The sequence below is a fragment of the Haemorhous mexicanus genome, chromosome 2, assembly GCF_027477595.1.
Source record: "Haemorhous mexicanus isolate bHaeMex1 chromosome 2, bHaeMex1.pri, whole genome shotgun sequence".
NCBI lineage: Eukaryota > Metazoa > Chordata > Aves > Passeriformes > Fringillidae > Haemorhous > Haemorhous mexicanus.
The window spans coordinates 59648992-59666789 of record NC_082342.1 but is presented as its reverse complement, the minus strand read 5'-3'; the positions used below and the strand labels follow the sequence as shown (position 1 = coordinate 59666789).

At 34.5% G+C, this 17798-nt stretch overlaps 1 protein-coding gene across 3 annotated transcripts in view; it reads left to right on the top strand.

Moving 5' to 3' along the window:
* The window catches only part of LRCH1 (leucine rich repeats and calponin homology domain containing 1), a 113577-nt gene that overhangs the window by 50564 nt on the left and 45215 nt on the right, over positions 1-17798 (top strand). For all 3 annotated transcript variants that reach the window (XM_059839037.1, XM_059839035.1, XM_059839036.1), the window contains exons 2-7: positions 1956-2100; positions 5001-5127; positions 10455-10560; positions 11044-11180; positions 12314-12441; positions 14249-14333. In XM_059839037.1, the coding sequence (XP_059695020.1) occupies positions 1956-2100; positions 5001-5127; positions 10455-10560; positions 11044-11180; positions 12314-12441; positions 14249-14333 (728 nt within the window). The remainder of the gene's footprint in view (positions 1-1955; positions 2101-5000; positions 5128-10454; positions 10561-11043; positions 11181-12313; positions 12442-14248; positions 14334-17798) is intronic.

The window sequence follows — 17798 nt, the reverse complement described above, 5'->3', positions numbered from 1 at the left end:
CAGGTTGTTTTCAGCCTAGACAGGAGAGTTCACTCGTCTGGATTTTGCTGCTCCTTCTACTTTAAAGGAGAAAGCAGGATATTCCTGGCAATGTCACCCCAGAAAAGCATGATTTTAAAAAAGAGAGGTTTTCTTTGCACTTGAATTGTAAAGTATGAATAGCCCTTGCATCATTCGAAGAGTTACAGCATGACAGTCATCTGTTAATATATGATAATAAACATAGCTAGAAAGGCAGTAGAATTCTTTTGGAATGCTGTGCTGATAATCAAGTGCTCTCAGGATTGATAGAAAATAGTAAAGAATTCAAGCACTAAACCAGAGGAACAATGAAGAGCTTTCCCCTGCTTGAAAACAGTAGTAAGTCACTCAACAGGAAATGCTTTAGTTTGATGTCAGAAATGAAGGGAAGCAGAAGGTGAGGTAATGCTGTATCTAACCACCATCAAAGCCTGCTAAGAGAAAGCAGAGCAATTAGAGTTGCTGTTGTATAGTAACTTAGAAGTGAATAATTTTGGTTGCAGTGCTCAATTTGATCATGCTACCATTAGGGTCAGCAGAGCTGCTTTCAGTTACTGCACCTGCAGGCCATCACAATTTTCTTGGTAGGGGATGGAGTAATGAAACCAACTTCTTGTTGGAAGCAATGAGGCGAAGCCAAGTGGAGGCTGACAAGACTAGAATGTGCTGAATTTCAACTCACACTGCAGGAACAAGAACAAAACTAATAAGTCCTGGCTGGTGATAGGTTTGAATTCAAGCTGTGCTTCAGCACAGCCAACTTCAAAGGAAGTTAAAAAATTCTTCTGACTTCTACCTGTTAGTTCACAAAAAGCAAAAATATGATTTATGGCCCTAAGGACAGGGCCGTGGAAATAATCCATACTTTGGCTGCTGTTTTCTTTTTATTTTAACTAAGCTTTGAAATAAGCTTTGAAGGATCAGGCACTAGGCTTAAAATAGCAGCAGTGAAGTAAGGAGATCATTAAGTTCTATTTTTTTCCTTACCATCAGACATTTCGCTTTTTGCATAGGTGCATTCCTGTTCCTTCCACTTCACAGGTGACCATTCTTCAGGGCAGGTTATCAGGCTGGTGACATGGCTAGGTAGCATTTGTCTAGTTTCTGTGGATAAGATTTGTTCTGCCACACTACTTAAACAATGATTTGAACCCAGTTGATTCAGTTGAAAGCTGCCATGCATTATTATTTTATGACTTGAGCTCACGTCAGTACTATGATACCTCATTCTTCATACAGTGGTAGTTAAGTAACAAAACTCAGTAATGTTTTTTCCTCCTTATTTTCCTTTGTGTATGTGTGCTTAGAATGGCAAGTGAAGAATGAATAACTGATCAAAAGTCAAAAGCTTTTGTTTTCTGGGTACAAGCAGTGTCATGGGGGATTGGAATCCATCACTGTTGTCTTGTATGTACTTATATAAAATCCATTCTTGAGGACCACCACTGTTTCTTTGGGTAGCATTAATTTATAAATGGTAAAGACTCAGGAAATACAGGCCAGTTTGAAGAATTACCTGGTTTATTTATTTATCTATTTAAATAAATTAAAGATGTAATCCTGGTAGTTTGTTTTCTCTCAATACTGTCGTTACTTGCAGATGTCTAACTGTGTATTGGCTAGATCTTCGGTATATTATATGAGCTTTGGAATCTGTTTGTAACTATTTCCTCAGCATATTGAGTTCTGCAAATAAGTACTTTTTATTAGACCAAATAAATCCTAATTGAATGTTTGCTCTTTTATATGCAGCCTGTTCCATTTCAAAATTGTTAAAGTTTGCACTAGCTTTACTTTGCATAATAAAGACACTGATATAATTTGCTGTCTCTCTGTAAATTATATTTATTCACTTACTTTAATAAAGTGCAGCTTTTCAAAGTATATCTTTCTAATGGTTAAAAAAATATACCTTCTCTCTTTCCTTTTTTCAGATTTATCCAAGAACAGGTTAACTGAAGTTCCTACGGAGTTGTGTCATTTTGTGTCACTGGAATCACTAAATCTTTACCACAATTGTATCAAAGTTATACCAGATGCCATAGTAAACTTACAAATGCTAACTTACTTAAATTTGAGGTAAGTTTATCTTTGCCACATTTTTTGTTTATTTGCAAATATGTAAAGCTTTTTTTGTCTGCACTTTATAATGTTCTGGAACAACTGACTGCATTTTTTCATGTTACTGAATAAGGTAACACAAAAGCTCATTGGCTGCAGTGACAGCTCTGTATGAAGGCATTGTCAATGCCAAAATGTAAAAATAATTATTAAAAGAAAACCAAGAAAGCTAATCCAGTTCTGTCCCTTAATATTCTAACAAATCCAGAATGCTAATCACATCCAGAGAGTTGTTTTCTTTTAATTCACTTCTGATGACAAATTTTGTAAAGCTTGACATACATTTTGCAGTTCAAAAGATGGAGGGACAGAGAATTTATATTTTCCATCACGGGGAATAGAACGGAAGAGTGAGATACTATATCTATCACTAGCATAGTCACATTATGAAAGAAATATAGCTGCTGCCTTTTTGAGCAGAAAGTGGCAAAGAATTAGACATCTTTGCCTCCTTTCCAGGAAAAATCTGTGTGAGTACTGATCAGTACAGAGAATTGCTGCTAATTAAAGTGCGGGTGAATGCACATGTGCTCTTGATGGAGGACAAGTGAGCCCTTTTTCAGCTGGGGCAAGGTGTGGAGTTTTCTTTGTAATTTAATGTGTAAAAACTGTAATAGTGAAGATATATCAGTCTGTTCTTTGTGAGAATGAGGTCTGAGTAGAAGGTGAAGTGGCTCTTGGTCTTTTAAATTCAGGGAATGAAGTCCTGGTCATTAGTTTTATCAACACTGAAGATCTTTCTCATGGCTTATTTTCTCAAGTCTATATTATTACTATACTGCAGTTTTGGCCACTGTGGAACACAATTTTGTCTTAAATTTTTAAGTGGAGTAGTGTGTCCTGAGTATCTGTACACACAAGAAATAGGACTCGAGATTTTAAATTAGGGTTTGTTAGATATACGTGAAGAACTTAAAACTGGATTAAGTTATTAAAAATACATAAAACATCTTGGTAAATTTAAGAATTAGAATTTAGAACTAACTTGGTTCGAATTCAATGTCATGAAACAGTGAATTAGAGCTCTGTGTAGTGATGGAATTTGAATCATCACAAAACTATAATAGATTTTATATCACATATGACGGTAAATTGGACAAAATAAAAGCAATTTTTTTATTTAAGTAAGGTCGATTCTCTCCGTTTAAAATCCCCCTTTACTTTGTGTCCTTCCCCATGTTAGGTGAATGTATTGAAGAGTCTGAAGAAGGAAATACATCCTTGACTTTCTAACCACCTTGCTTCTTGGCAAGAAATACATAATAGATTTTAAATGCATATTTTTCTGCCTGTTACCAGCAGAGCCCATATGTTGAATAGCATTAGGAAGTGTTGCCAAGAGATCTATATATAGTTTTTGGGCCTTGGTGGATACTGTTCATGTTTTATTTAAAGAAATTCCTTTGAAACTAATAATGATTTATTACTCACTTGCCCTGCTTATGTTCTGTTCCTTATCTCTTACTGGATCGCTTCTGAGTTCTGTGGAGCTTAAAAATTGGTTTTACTTATTTTTTATCTGTGTCTAATCTGTGGTATAGGGCACTGTTTTAGGCTCTAAGCTTCCTCCATTTGAGTTCTTTAGAATTTGAAACAATACTTCCAGGTAATTTTTCAAAAAAGTTGTGTCTTGGTCTTCTGTAAGGACATTAGAATTAAGAAACCTGGCTCCACAATAAGTGTTCATGCTTTTTTTCAGCTTCTGCTGGTTAACAGTCAGAGTTCTCAGTTTTATTTTCTTTGGGTTTGTTACTTGATATCTGTCTGTATCCTGGCATGCACAGCAGAGATAGGACGGTAGTTTGCTTTGTACAACATTTTGAGACTGTTTTGTAGAGCATGAATATGAGCATCTCTATATGCAGTTTTGTAGCACGCTGCTGGTCTAGCTCTTAAATAAATGCTTTACAACTTGTGGAATTTTGATTTTTGATTGTCTTTGTTTCATGTCAATATTGCAACTCCTACTGAAATTGCACAGGACAATTTTTACCGTGTGTTCCAGAGTATAGTCAAAGATCTTTCCTTTCGGAAGCCTTAACATGCAGGCAGGACCTAAAAAAAAATGGTTATACTGGGGTACCACTTCAAGTTACTGTTCATTGTTTTACTACATGTTAATAATCATAAGAAAAAAAATGTAATATTTTAAGGAAATTTTAAAATATTCCAGAAGAGAGTAACTATGTTATTCTGATAAGCTTAAAGTTTCTTCTGGGAGCTGAGCCACGAATTACTATTTTTAATCTTGTGGACATCACAAAGGGTCATGATATTTGTCATCTTTAAGCTCTAGCTTATGAATCTTGGGAAGAAATGAACCACTGATGGTCCCAGAAATTTTAGCTGTATTTACTTGGGTTAATAGCACAGAACCATAGACCAAGAAGTACCAAGTAGTCTTAAACTATAAATGTGCTTTAAATTAATTGAGAAAATAACCATTTTGTCTGTGATTTATATATTTGTCTTTCAGCTGGAACAAAAGGCATCCATTTTAATGGCACATAAAACCACAGGAATGTTTAAATATTTGCAAAATACTGTCTCAGTTGACTTTCCTGTATTCATTAGGAAGGGAAACAGCTGTTCTTTGTGTCAAACAGATTTGTTACAATGTTGTTACACTGATACAACGCATTTTTTCCACAGTGGTAAATTCTGCAATATTGTTTGTCAATAATCAGGTGTTTCTAATGTGCAAGTGTCTTCTTAATTATTGCCTTTTGAAAATTTCAATTTTATCTGCATAAAATATGACCCACAAAAATGAAGACATTTTGCAGCTCTCAGAGTTTGTGAGTATACAGTAGAACATCACCAATGGTTTTAATATTTTTTGTTTTGTTTTGTTGCAGTCGAAATCAGCTTTCTTCTTTGCCAGCTTGCCTGTGTGGTCTTCCTCTAAAAGTCTTAATTGCAAGTAACAATAAGCTAGGTTCCCTACCAGAAGAGATAGGTCAGCTAAAACAGTTAATGGAATTGGTATGTTACTGATCTTTTTTTTTTCACTTTTTATTTTGACTTCTTTTGAATTTAAATAGAAACAGTAAAATACACTTTTCACATACATTTGAACACGTGCTTAATACTGTAATGTAGTTTGCAGAACAGAAGTTTTTAACTTCTCAAGTGTGTTGGATAGTAACACAATAGGAGTTTCCTTTATGTTCTTTAGGACTCTTTTAACATCACTGCCCTTGGTTCATTCAAAACTCAGTTTCAAAGTTCCTCATCTTTACCAGTGTTGTTCACTGCCTGCCCTGGTTCCCTGTTTCACTGTATCAAGTCCTTAAGTGCTGGCATCAGGCTCTGCAAAGTTGTACCCCCCTGTAGCACTCTCCCCTCCTGCTTCCTTTCTGTGTTTGTACTGTCTGCTTACCACACTGCATTCCACTCGAGCTACTGGTCTTATCAGTTTCTTTTCATTTTATTTCACTACATTTGTCATGCAACCTTTTTTTCCTGGAACATCCATCTAAACAGATCTACAAAATGATTATACTCCTTGTTTTCAAAGCTGTCTACACTAGTACTGTTTTTACAAGCAGTAGGTAATTTAGAATATATTGTTCAGTCAATGACAGTCTGAAAAAGCAAAACTTATTTGGAACTATAGCATAAAAGTAATTTAATTGCTCATGTTTGTGGAAAATATATGAGAATGCATCCTTTTCTCTCCCTTTATCTTCCTCTGCTATATATGTAGGCTGAGACCCTGAATTCTTTATGACATAAGTCTTCTGGTTATTTCTATTCATTTTGACCTTTTGAGATATAAATTGACAAAGTGTATTTTGACGCTGCTAATTTATGCATAGTAAAGCAATCAGATTTGAACTTCCTTCCAGCTGCTGCTATCTCCATTGACAGCATTTACTTTGCATTGCTTTTCTGTGCCTGAAAGTGCCTTATTATCATATTCTTGTTTTTATAACAGTCGTTCCTCCAATAAATTACCTTACAGAAATAAATAACATTGCTTGAGGCCCCAATCCTGCTATTGATTCTTCATAGGTGGTATGAAGTGGCAACTGTGGGGCTTTTTTCTTCTGATATTCTTGAGCAGCATCCTGTGGTATCAGGCTTCTGTTATATATTAGAATTGATGTGGCTGTTGATGAGGATGGTGGAGGTAGTTACTTTTTCCTTTCTGAGTTATGACTGAGTTCAAGACTACCAAGTTTGTTTTCTTTGGTGAACATTATTAATTTATCTTATCAAATATTTTAAATTTTTGTGTGTGTGTGGTGGGTTTAGTGAGATTTACACAGATGGTTTTGATTTAATTATTCTTAAAAATATGTTAGGTAATAGCATTGTTTTTGTTGTGCTTAAAATAGGCACAATAGAAGGTGATGATTCCAGTTTTATAAATAATTAAAGTTAAATTTAGTAAAAAGGTTAGTAAAAACTAAAAGCTTGAAATCAATGTTGATTATACCCAAAGCAGATTGGGTTTGTTTGGTTCAAGAATATTATGTGTTTAAATTCTGGATTTTCACATTGCATCCCAGTTATAGTATAGTTTGTGTTACTGATTGTCATGAAGAGCAAAACAATTCTTACTCTAAAAGTATTTCATATGACAGCTCTAGCTACGTGTCACTTTGGTAGCCTAGAAGATACACGAAAACTGAAAAAGGTCTGATGCTTGTTCTTTGTGATTTAGAAGGCATTGGCGGGGGGGTGCTGAATGAAAAACAAGTTTTTGTTAAATTGAGCATGAGTCTGTTCAGATGACTTGATTACACAGTTTGATGCCACCATGTGTGTTTGGTACATTTCTAGTGAAATGAGTTGCACTATTTAACTGGAAATGACATAACTGATGATTTGGGAGAAGCAAATAGTGGTAGGATTGAGAGTGGGGAATCTGTGTTGGCATATAAACTGTAAAGCAGTTTAGATAATAAGGTGATCATTGTTCTAAAACGAGTAAAAGAAACAATAAAAACCATGAAGTCATATTGCAGTTGTTGCACAAAAAGTTCAGCTGTGAGAGCAATGCCAGCCTGAATAGCATGGGATTCAAGCAGAAGCATCACTCAGCCCTTTGGCAGGGAGTGCTGTTGTTTTGGTGTGTACACAGTGGTGGTGCTGGCCTGGGCCAGGGGATAGACCCTGAGATGCCACCGGGCTCCATGCAGTTCTCATATCCATAGGACATTTCTGAGCAACCTCAGGTTCCCCAGATGTTCCACAAACAGCGTGCAGCGAGATCTGCATGTACATAGCAAAGGGTTCTTTTTCTCTACCTTTTTCATACAAAATTTACCCCTATAGTCACTGTAGAATGATGCAAATGTAATTTGCTGCAAATTAGATCTTTCCAATAAACTCTGCATTTTCCCTTCTATCCTCCAAAATGGGGTAGGTAATGGTTTTCCTATTACAGGTATGTTTTTTTATGAATGTCATGCCTGTAGCATAGAATAGCTTTGATATTACAGCAGAAAACTTTCAGGTATTCTTTTAAATTTAGGGTTCTGACAGCTAACGTTTTTTGGTGCTTGTAGCATAAGTTTTTGTCCCTGCAGAATACATTGTAATTATTTGGCAAAAATTTTGGTTGGCAAGTTTACTTTTATTTGCTGCAAAAAAATCTTTGACTCAATCATGCCTCTACTGTCAGCCAAGAGAGTGCAAAATTAGTGTGAAGAAAATATGAAACTTACTTTCTGCCAAGGAAATGTAATTATGCAGAGATGGCTCAGTAATTGTACCGAAAACTATCAGATGTACAGTAAAATTCCATTCTCTGTCCTATCAGGCAGTATTGCGCTTCTGCCTTCTTCAGATAACTGCCCTCTCTATCTCTGGGATGCTCTTATCTCATGTTGGAAGCCTTCAAATTTCTCACCTGGGATTTTATGTCCTTTACCTCATTCATCTAATCAGAGACAGCAGCCTGACCACGTGGGACTTGCTGCCTGCTGTTTTCTAAAAGAGTCCGTGTGTTCACACACTGTGTAACTTCTTTTTACTCTTCAGTATGGCTTCTGTGTCACAAGCTCTGACTGAACCCAGGTTCTTTTTAGAGTAATAGCTCAGTCAGGAGTCCTGAGTTTAAAGTTATGTAAGGAGGAAGTTCACCTCAATTTGAATAGTTTGGATAAACTTTTCTCTGTGTGTGAATAAATGAGTTAATATGGAGTCAGAATACCTTATTGTTTTTTCTGTTTATCTTGCTGAACATACATGCTGAATTGGATTGGTTTAAGGCCATTTAAACATTACCATAAACAAAGGGAAACAGTTGATGATTTGGCTTTCATGCCACTGAGCTTCATGCCACAGAAAGTAATGTTCAATTTCCTTAATTTAATGAATGTTAAGTAAAACCCTTACATTTCTCTGATTTTGACAAATTGCCTTGTCATGGCAGGACATGGTCTATCTGGTGAGAACAAAATAGAATTAGTACCAGAAGTCTGACCTCAGCAAATACTAGTTCCCTATGGAACTTGAGTGTTTGCACTTCAGTTACATGGAAATGTCCCTGAAGCTGAGTTCCAACCTGCTGGTTGCATAATTCCTTAAAATATTACTTGCTTGGAAACCATAGGTGTTTGATAGTATTGCTTCCATTACTGCCAGTAATGAGAAAGTTTAGCACTGTCTCTGTCACATACACACTCATGAAGTCTAATAATAGTCATGAGCACAACAATGAATAAGTGTTACAAGTCATTGTTTTCCATGGCTATTCAAACAAAGTAATAAAAAAATGCAAGTTGGTCGACAGTGTTTAGTAGGGTAAAGGATACTGCTGTCTCTAGAGATCTTGTGAATGCTGACACACTGTCACAACAGATCAGTCTTATCAAGGATGTTTTGAAAGGCTCTAAGTGGAAGTGGACTTTGTTTTTGAGGTCATACACTGCCAGCTTGCTTTTTTTCTTTTTGATGCTGCCTTTAGAATTCTCTGTCTCTTTCTTCGACTTGTTCTGGTATGTGTGCCTAAGTATACTTGGTCTAGAGTTTCTTTGCCACAAGGTGACTTGAAATTCTGTGCCCTAAAAATCAAGTATCTAATTATGAAGTAATTTAAAGACTGTAAATTAAAAACAGGACAGTAAAGCTTTAAAAATAAATTATCAGGGAACTGTGCAATTAACCAAACTTTGTGACAACTTGGGCAAAAATGCACTCATTAGCTGGGATTTCTAATTTCCTTGTCTAAAAGGTACAGTAATTTCCTGACTGTGTTTTGAAAAGGGAAGGAAGTCTTGGCAGCAATAGGATTCTATTACAAGAAGAAACTTGTTGGATACAGGGAACAGCATTGCCAGATCATATTTTGCTTTAACTATAATTTTTTGTTAAGTAGATTTTAGGCTCAGAGATAGGGAGTTAATATAATGCTTTTGACTAGTATTAAAACAAGCCATCTTCAAAGGCATGACTTAGAAATCTGGCTTCTCAAACTTTTGTAGTCTAAGAGCTCCCACATACTTTATAAATGCTTTTGAAACGGTTGAGAGAGTAGGAGTATTCACTTGGCTTTTCAGGAAATGGGGCATTACCCCATTTAGCTTTCATAGTGTGAGATAATATTTCCTTCTTTTAGTACTGAAAGGGCAGCATAATTGGGACATTACTGAAATTTGCAGGTTGCCCGGTATGTGAGGAGAGGTTTGAATGTCCATTCGGCAGAAAAAATGACAGCTAGTATTTAACAATTGTCTCATCACAGACTGACTTAATCCAAGAAGTTGATCTTTCATGCACATTCATAGCAGTTTCTTCCTTGAAATAGTTAAGTGAAGCCAAATAAGCTCTGTCCCTTTTCATTAAGGTCCACTACATGCCACGATGATCAAATATATGCCTTTACTGAGCATCATTACAGATGTTATTGCTGTATTACTATTATTATTATTATTACTATTATTTATTTTGCTTAAATGTTCCATCTAGAAGAACAAGAACTGTTTTAAAAACTCAGATCCACACACTAGTATTTTTACATTTCCTCCTAACATATGTGGTTATATAATCACTATACCGAATTCTTCAGATGAAGAAAAGAGAAAAAAAACTAGAACTTGTTAAGTAAGTAGTTTTGAATATTTCTATAGAAATTAAATTAACTTTCAAAATTAAATTGTTCTCCAAATAACAATTTGCTCTGGTTTTAACCAATGTGTAAACATTTTCCTATGTGTTTTTTATTTTGTTGTGACTACAGGACATAGATTGTTGCATTTTTTCAGGTTAATAAAATGTCACAATGATAATAGCATATTAGCTATGAACATGTAGGAGCTGAAAGTTCATTATTATTTGTTATTACTGTTTTACTGTAGGATGTCAGCTGTAATGAAATCACAGCTTTGCCACAGCAGATAGGCCAGCTGAAATCTTTAAAAGAACTGAATGTCAGAAGAAATTACCTCGAAGTTTTACCCCAAGGTAAAAGCAAATGAACAAAAAAATATCTTCACAGTAGCTCTTCTTAATATAATTTGAAAGTATTTTTGAATCATATAAATAGGTATTATTTAAAAACAGCTATTGCTATTGTGTTCAAATTTATTCCATTTGGGTCTGCAGAATATAACATTCAATGGTATCCACCGAAGAGCAGTGTGTGAGGTTTCTTCAATGTATCTTTATGATTGTTGGCAACTTTTAAGTTGCAAATGTCTGAATGCACTATGGGAACTGTCAGCTGAGTTTCAGGGGAAAAAAGATTCAAAGTATTTGCTTTTGAATTTCTTGTCACTTGTATAACAACACTTTAATTTCACAGTATAAAATGGAGTAAATGTTGATCTTATTCCTCCCTGAGTTTGTATTTTTCCTGAATGCAAAAGAAGGGTTATTCAAAATATTTTATTTTATGCAGAAAATAAAAACAGATATAACACCTTTTCTCCTTTTTATTACTTTTAGAACTAGTACAGCTTCCCTTGGTAAAGTTTGACTTTTCCTGCAATAAAGTGCTTGTGATTCCAATTTGTTTTAGAAAGATGTTGCAGTTACAAGTATTACTGCTTGAGAATAATCCTTTGCAATCTCCACCAGCACAAGTAAGTAATAATTTAAGTTGTGCCTTAATGTTGGATGGCTGCTAACACATTTTAGAGTGTAAAATGTCACCTTCTGCAATTGCAGGCTTCTGAATTTCAGTCATCACAGACTGTTGATAGTTGTTGATATTTAAATAAGACATAGGATGTATCTAAATAAGACATAAAAAATATCCTCTGTTCTCAATATGAATTTGTACAGCACTTAAACTAACACACATCTAGAAGATGTCCATTCTGATAGCTGTTAATTTTTGTGATTTCTATTTGCATATGAAAGTTAACAATGGAATATGTGTATAATTTTGAAAAAGAGTAGTGATAAAATTCCTGGGTAATTTTTCTTTCTGGTAAAATTAATCTAGTTCTAGAAGGTTCTACAGTGATTTGCGAACTTTAACTTGAAAGATATGCCTAAATAGTCTAAAACATAATCTGTGTGAAATTTATTTCACTTTATAGTGTAAGGTCCTAGATTGTGATGCACAAAGAAATAAAACTCTTCTTTAGAACTGTAGGCCACTCTGAGTAAAAAAGATAAACGAATGCAACCTATGTTTGCTGCTTAAGGACAGTTTTGTTGTTGTCTACTTAGTGGACAGTAGATTCAAGCTGCATGTCTCAAAGCCACAAGTGTTCTGGCTCAACAGTTGTTGAAGTACTTAAGAATTTTTATTATATTGAAGAAATGCTTTTCATAATTAATAGTGATGATACCTTTAAACTAAAAAATACAAAGCAAGAAGTGTTCACTTAAAGAAAAAGAAAATTCTAAAATGAAGGTGAATTGCATCACAAGTATGCTTGGACACTATTAAAAACAATGTGACTAAGAATATAAAGGGCACACTAGTTAATTAAATGTCATGATACACTAATTTTGAAATAATTAATTACTCTATTTATAGTTAGTAATAGGCCATATCATATATTTTAATGTCTTGTCTTTGAGTTAGAAGCTCGTTTGGATTTGAGTATGTAATTGAAGTACTTAGTAATTAAAAAAATCTATTTTCTTTTAAGTGAAATTTGTAATATTAGTTGAATTTCAGGGATGTTTATACTAAGTGACACTTGTAATAAATTGCTTTTTTAATTCCAGTTATAAACCTAATTTTTTCCTTATCCCACAGATTTGTACAAAGGGTAAGGTGCATATATTCAAATATCTGACTGTACAAGCCTGTCAGATTAAAACAGCAGACTCGCTGTATCTTAATGCCATTGAACCACAGCATTTGCCACAACCTGTGGAAGAGAGGTATGTATGAAAGTCTAACAAACAATAAAATAGTATTTATCTTTATGTTCCACAGTTTTGTTTCTTTAGATGCTATTTAAAGTGTACTTTGCCCAGAGATCTCTTTTACTTTTATTCTAATGCAATCCTTGTAAGAGTTCAGGAAATTAAAAATCAATTCTGATTAAAGTTAACAGCACATTAGTTAAGAGTTTAAAGGTGAACCTTACTTTAAATCTGACCTCTTTCTCGTGGGCTCCTGGAATACATTTGAAAATAATATAGATGGTAGTTAGATCAAGCCAACACCTAATGTATCTGTCTACGCATTAAATTTAATTTCGTATGTTTGTATGTTTGCACTTTTGTGACATTTTAATCTTTTTTAATTCATCCAAAGTCATCTGTCAAACAAAGAGAACTGCTCGAATGCTTTTTAAATGAAGTCTGCTGATTTGTTAGCAAAATGAGGCAAAATCTTCTGTCTCGTATCAGACTTGTAGGAAATGGCATCTTGAGCCATGGTTTAAGGACAGGAACCAGATACAAATCAGCTCCTTTCTATGAGAATCTCCATAGCTGGTTGGAAATCAGCTTTTAGCCCAGTTTTTCTCTGCTAACAAAGGCAATGTAATATAATCAGAGAAAGTATGATATCTTTGAAGATAAATACTCAATGAAAACAAAGTGTTGATATGAATAATAGTAGAGATATTACTGCTAAAATCCTGAGAGGAAAAAAACCAAGTTGTTATGGAATCTCCTTTTCAGTCTTCTCAGTAAGATTTGACTCAAATTGTTTTCGTCCATGTACCTTTGGAGATCCCTGTGTGAATTTCTGTCAGATAAATGTCAAAGCTGAGAAGAATCCAGGATGAAGAGTAAATATTCCATTTGGGTAACACATACTGGTTTTCTGTTTTGTTCTTTTAGTATACAAAAAAATTGACAGGAATTTCATGTCCTGTCTGGTATTTTGGTCATATTGAAGAATACAGATTAGGGTAAGAGGATGGTAAGGATGGCACAGAGTAGATTTCCAAAGGCAGTTTCTGCAAAACAATCTTCGGTGTTTACTGGTAAGAGGTAATTTAAGATTAGGATTAATGAATCAGATACCTTACTCATGTTAAGACTGATAAAGCTCCTTTCTTAAATTGCTGTGTCAATCTGAATTCAGTATCACAGCTTTCAGGATAGCAAATAAGGGGATATAAGGTATATTTAAAAAAAAATTTAGGTGATGAGAGTACTACGTCTAATAGTGCCCTTTAAAATGAGTAGAGGTCATATTGGGTAATGAAACCAGAATAGAGAGCCTTTGCCGTTGTTACAGTAATTTTCTCAAAAACCTAAATTCCAGGGTCTATTTTAAGGCACCCAAAGGGGGTTTCTGGTTTAATAATTATTTCACGCCTGAGGGAGATATGAGTTCTGTTTTAATGGATCAGTGGTTGCAATTGTATCAGTTGACTCCACTTCGAGTTTTACTATTTTGGTCTCTTCTCCCATGGCTAAATTGCTTCAATCTTGTGCTGCTTAGCTAGTAACTAAGCAGTTTTGCATAGTGTATAGACAAAAGCAAGCTAGTAGCAGATTATTTCTGTTGCTTCGTTAATCCTTAGGCTAAATAGCCATTCAGTCTGATCTATTTTATCATCACCAGATTAAATGTTTGGTGTTTTACTGTACTAGGCTATTTCACCTTCTACCATCAAGAATAGTTTGAAATTTGCCCAGAGTTAAGTGAAACCAGAACAGAATTTGAATGTAAATGCTATGATAGCTTATTACTGATTTTTTTAAATTTTTTTTTATTCACATCTAGCATTGATGACATCTATCCAAGTAAAAAGGATTCAGATTCAGGTGTTGGTAGTGATAATGGTGATAAACGTTTGTCAGCAACAGAGGTAAGTTACCTGTATTTTGTGTCAAACTCCTCTCCCAGCACTCATATTTTAAAAGATAAAAGGAGATAGTGGGTTTTTTGTTGTGGTGTTTTTTTTTTTTTTTTTTTTTTTTGTTTTGTTTTGTTTTGTTTTGTCAGTGCACTGTCTGGAGTGGGCATGAGATACTTGTTTCCAAATGGTTACAGACTTACCAATAGTGAATCCTCTACAGTTTTCTGGCAGTTTACATAATCTAGAGAACGAGAAACAAACCAGAATCCATGTCTGCTGTTTTCAGCAAAGTAAACATGGTAACAGGTTACAAGGTGATGACTTCTCACATATTTTTCTCTTTGCCTGATTACTCTTTCCTGTAGGGAATTTAAAGTGCCCAGTCTCAATATGTTCTGTGATGTGGTTATGGGACATTGCTGTAGTGTAAAAACTTCAGAAACTTTGCAGATTTTGATGTGTTTAAATATTCTAGCAGCTAGGCAAAGCTGAAACTAAACCTTCAGATCTTTTCCTGAACTTTGCTGTCTGGCTGAGCAAAGAGAAAGGGTAGCTTTGTGGGTCCAGTGTTGCCCTAAGCAGTTAGAACTGATTCACAGAGGTTTTCCCAAGGTACTCTAGCTGAACTGGGCACTAAACCTGTGGAGTTGAACTAAATAGATAATGACAAGTAAATAATTAGCAGTATAAATCAGTGATGATTATCTTTCTGAAATATACAGTAATGGGATTTGTGGTCTGACTTAATGGGAAAGGCCTCACATTAAAAGGATGACCTTCTTGCTACTTAAAATAGTTTTACATTGATTCTTTAGTTGTTTTTGTCCTCCTTTGAGGAAAAGGGATTTTGTTTTGAATCAAATATATGCAGAATCAAGCTTAGGTACTGAATTTGTAGTTACTCAAAAGCAAATTGAACATGAATCCAGTTACTCACTGATTGGTCTTTTAAATACAATAGTAATTTAAAAAACCTCATGTGAATTTCCAAGTGTTTGGGCAAGTTTCATGGTAGTTGGAAATGAAGTGGTACTGTTATGAATTCTAGCCAAATGTCTAATGGTTTGCCTCTAGCTGGTAAGAGCATTGTCTGTTCAGAGGCATTTACAAACCATTTTGCAGGTCTTACTCTTCCTGAAACTCAGTTGGCTTGTTAATGAAACTTTTATCCCAGGATTTCCTCTTTAGCTATAAATATCACCTTTAGAAAATAGATCATGCTACCTGTAATCAAAAGGCAGCAATTGAAATACTGCAAAAAAATATTTTGAGGGCTACCAACAATGAAGCAATAAATTCTTAATAGCACAAAACTTTTTTTAAATAAGAACGATTTGCTCATTCTATCACCACCTGACTGCTACTCTACTTTTAAGGAGAAATAGATGCTGAGATCAGTAATCCCAAATGCATTTGGCAGTAAATTTACCACTCACTTGCCTTCTGATGTGACCTTTAATACCTGTGTAACACATGGGAATTGTGCAAAAAATACTACCATGATGCAAATACAGGCTCACATGTGTTGTTAATATACAGTCAGAAAGTTACATACTGAATTTTGGATAAACATTAAATGATCAGTCATAATCATTAAAGCATGATTCTGGAGGTTTTTTTATGAATATAAATGACTGTTCAGTGTGGAGGGTAGTGGCTATTGAGTTTCTATTATTTTACAGAAAATACTACAATGTCATTTTTCATGTGTAAATAACATAAATGAATCACTTGTTTGAACACTAATGTAGTTTTTAGGAAGCTTACTAACTGACTTTGGATGAATACGCAGAAAAGGGAGTATTTGATAAAATGAACAGTTTATATATGTCTCTTGGACTTTGTAGGGTCCCTACAGCATCAGTTTTCCCAGCTGTAGCCATCCTGGGCACTTCAAGTGAAAGGTATCTTGCAGCGTTGCTGTAAAATTGATCATTGCAACTTGAAGGCAATTTCTGCCTTAAGGCAGTCTACCATTTACCTCGTCTTTTAGGAAAAATACAGCATTTTGATTATTTTTCTCCCTTCATTTGGCCTTATTTTACCTTTTGTTAAAATTCATTTGAATGAAATTAGAATGGTGTCTGTGCTTTTTACCTGTATGAATGATGCATTAGTACCAGCAGGAATATATGTGAAGAATCTTTCAAAGTGCATCATCTCAATTCTGTCTTAGAATAATGTTAGGTATTTTTGATTCTGATTTGTTTATTGTCTTCTCTTGCTGTCTCAATAAAAAATAAAACTGTGGAAGAAGGAACTTGGATACAGTATTTCACCTGTGAAGGAGTGATACTTTTGTATTATCCAAGGCTGCTTTGGATAGTTTTTGTTTCATAGTATAGTGGCAGGAAACACCTGGAAAATTAGTTGCAGAATTCTGTAGGTCCTGAAAGGAATTTGTTTTCAAATTGAATGGTCTGTTCCTTTTTTTATATCAACACTGCAAAATATTTTCCTCAAAGTGTGTGTTACTCTGGTAAGAAAAAATATTATACCTGTTTTGGATCCAGAACTTCTAATAAAGTGTGGAGAACATTTTACTGTACTATTTTCAAAGGGTAGTTGAAAAATTAACACAGCATTAACTTCGATCTAGAATAATCAAATTTAGTACTTAAATGTCATATGAGATACAGCCTGAAAGAGAAGGAACTTCGCTGTAACCTTTATTGTGTGAGTGAATTTATATTGTACCTATCTTATTTTTAATTTTTAAAAATTGTTGGATTGTTATTGCTTCAGATCTAAAAGACTTTTGTGCTTAGGGTACGTGGAGTCTCATTTATTTTCTGTTGGAGTTTCATTTGAAAAAAAGCTAATTTTAAAAGTTAAAATTTATTTTGAAAAGGCTTTATGAAGCCCCTGAACACCCTTTTTTCTCCCTAATTTTTTTCTCCTTAAGCTGAAGAATACAGCCAGTGAATTCATAGCGTTAATAACAGGAAGTTTATTCATCAGAAAGAACATTCATCATTGTCCGTGTTTATGTGTTTTGGGTCCAAGGTATTCTTGGAAAATAGGAATAACCACATGCATCTTTGATGGAGTTTCTAAGATCAAGTTGGATTTGCTCCATCCTTTATCACAAACTTTAGCTTCAAGAATTAAATAACTGATTATATGTAACATATTTCATTAACAGATCTTTTTCGTTACAGTTGTCTGAACTGATAAAATGGGGAATATAATTTCCTTAAATATTTTTTAAGGATATGGAACAGAGTGCTGTTTGTATTATATCAGTTATAATTACAGAATACATGTGTGGAAAATGTATGCACTGAGTAGCAAGTTACAGAAACACAGAGCATTTAAAGAATGAGCAACACTCATGGACTTTCTGGAATATACATTTGCAAAGTTCTGAGACTGAGTTCAAAGTTGTAGTCGTAAGTTCTCTGTCTCAGGGGAGCAGGAATAAAAACTTGGTCTCTTCTGCAAACTGTGGTTTTGTTCTCGCTCACCTCAGGA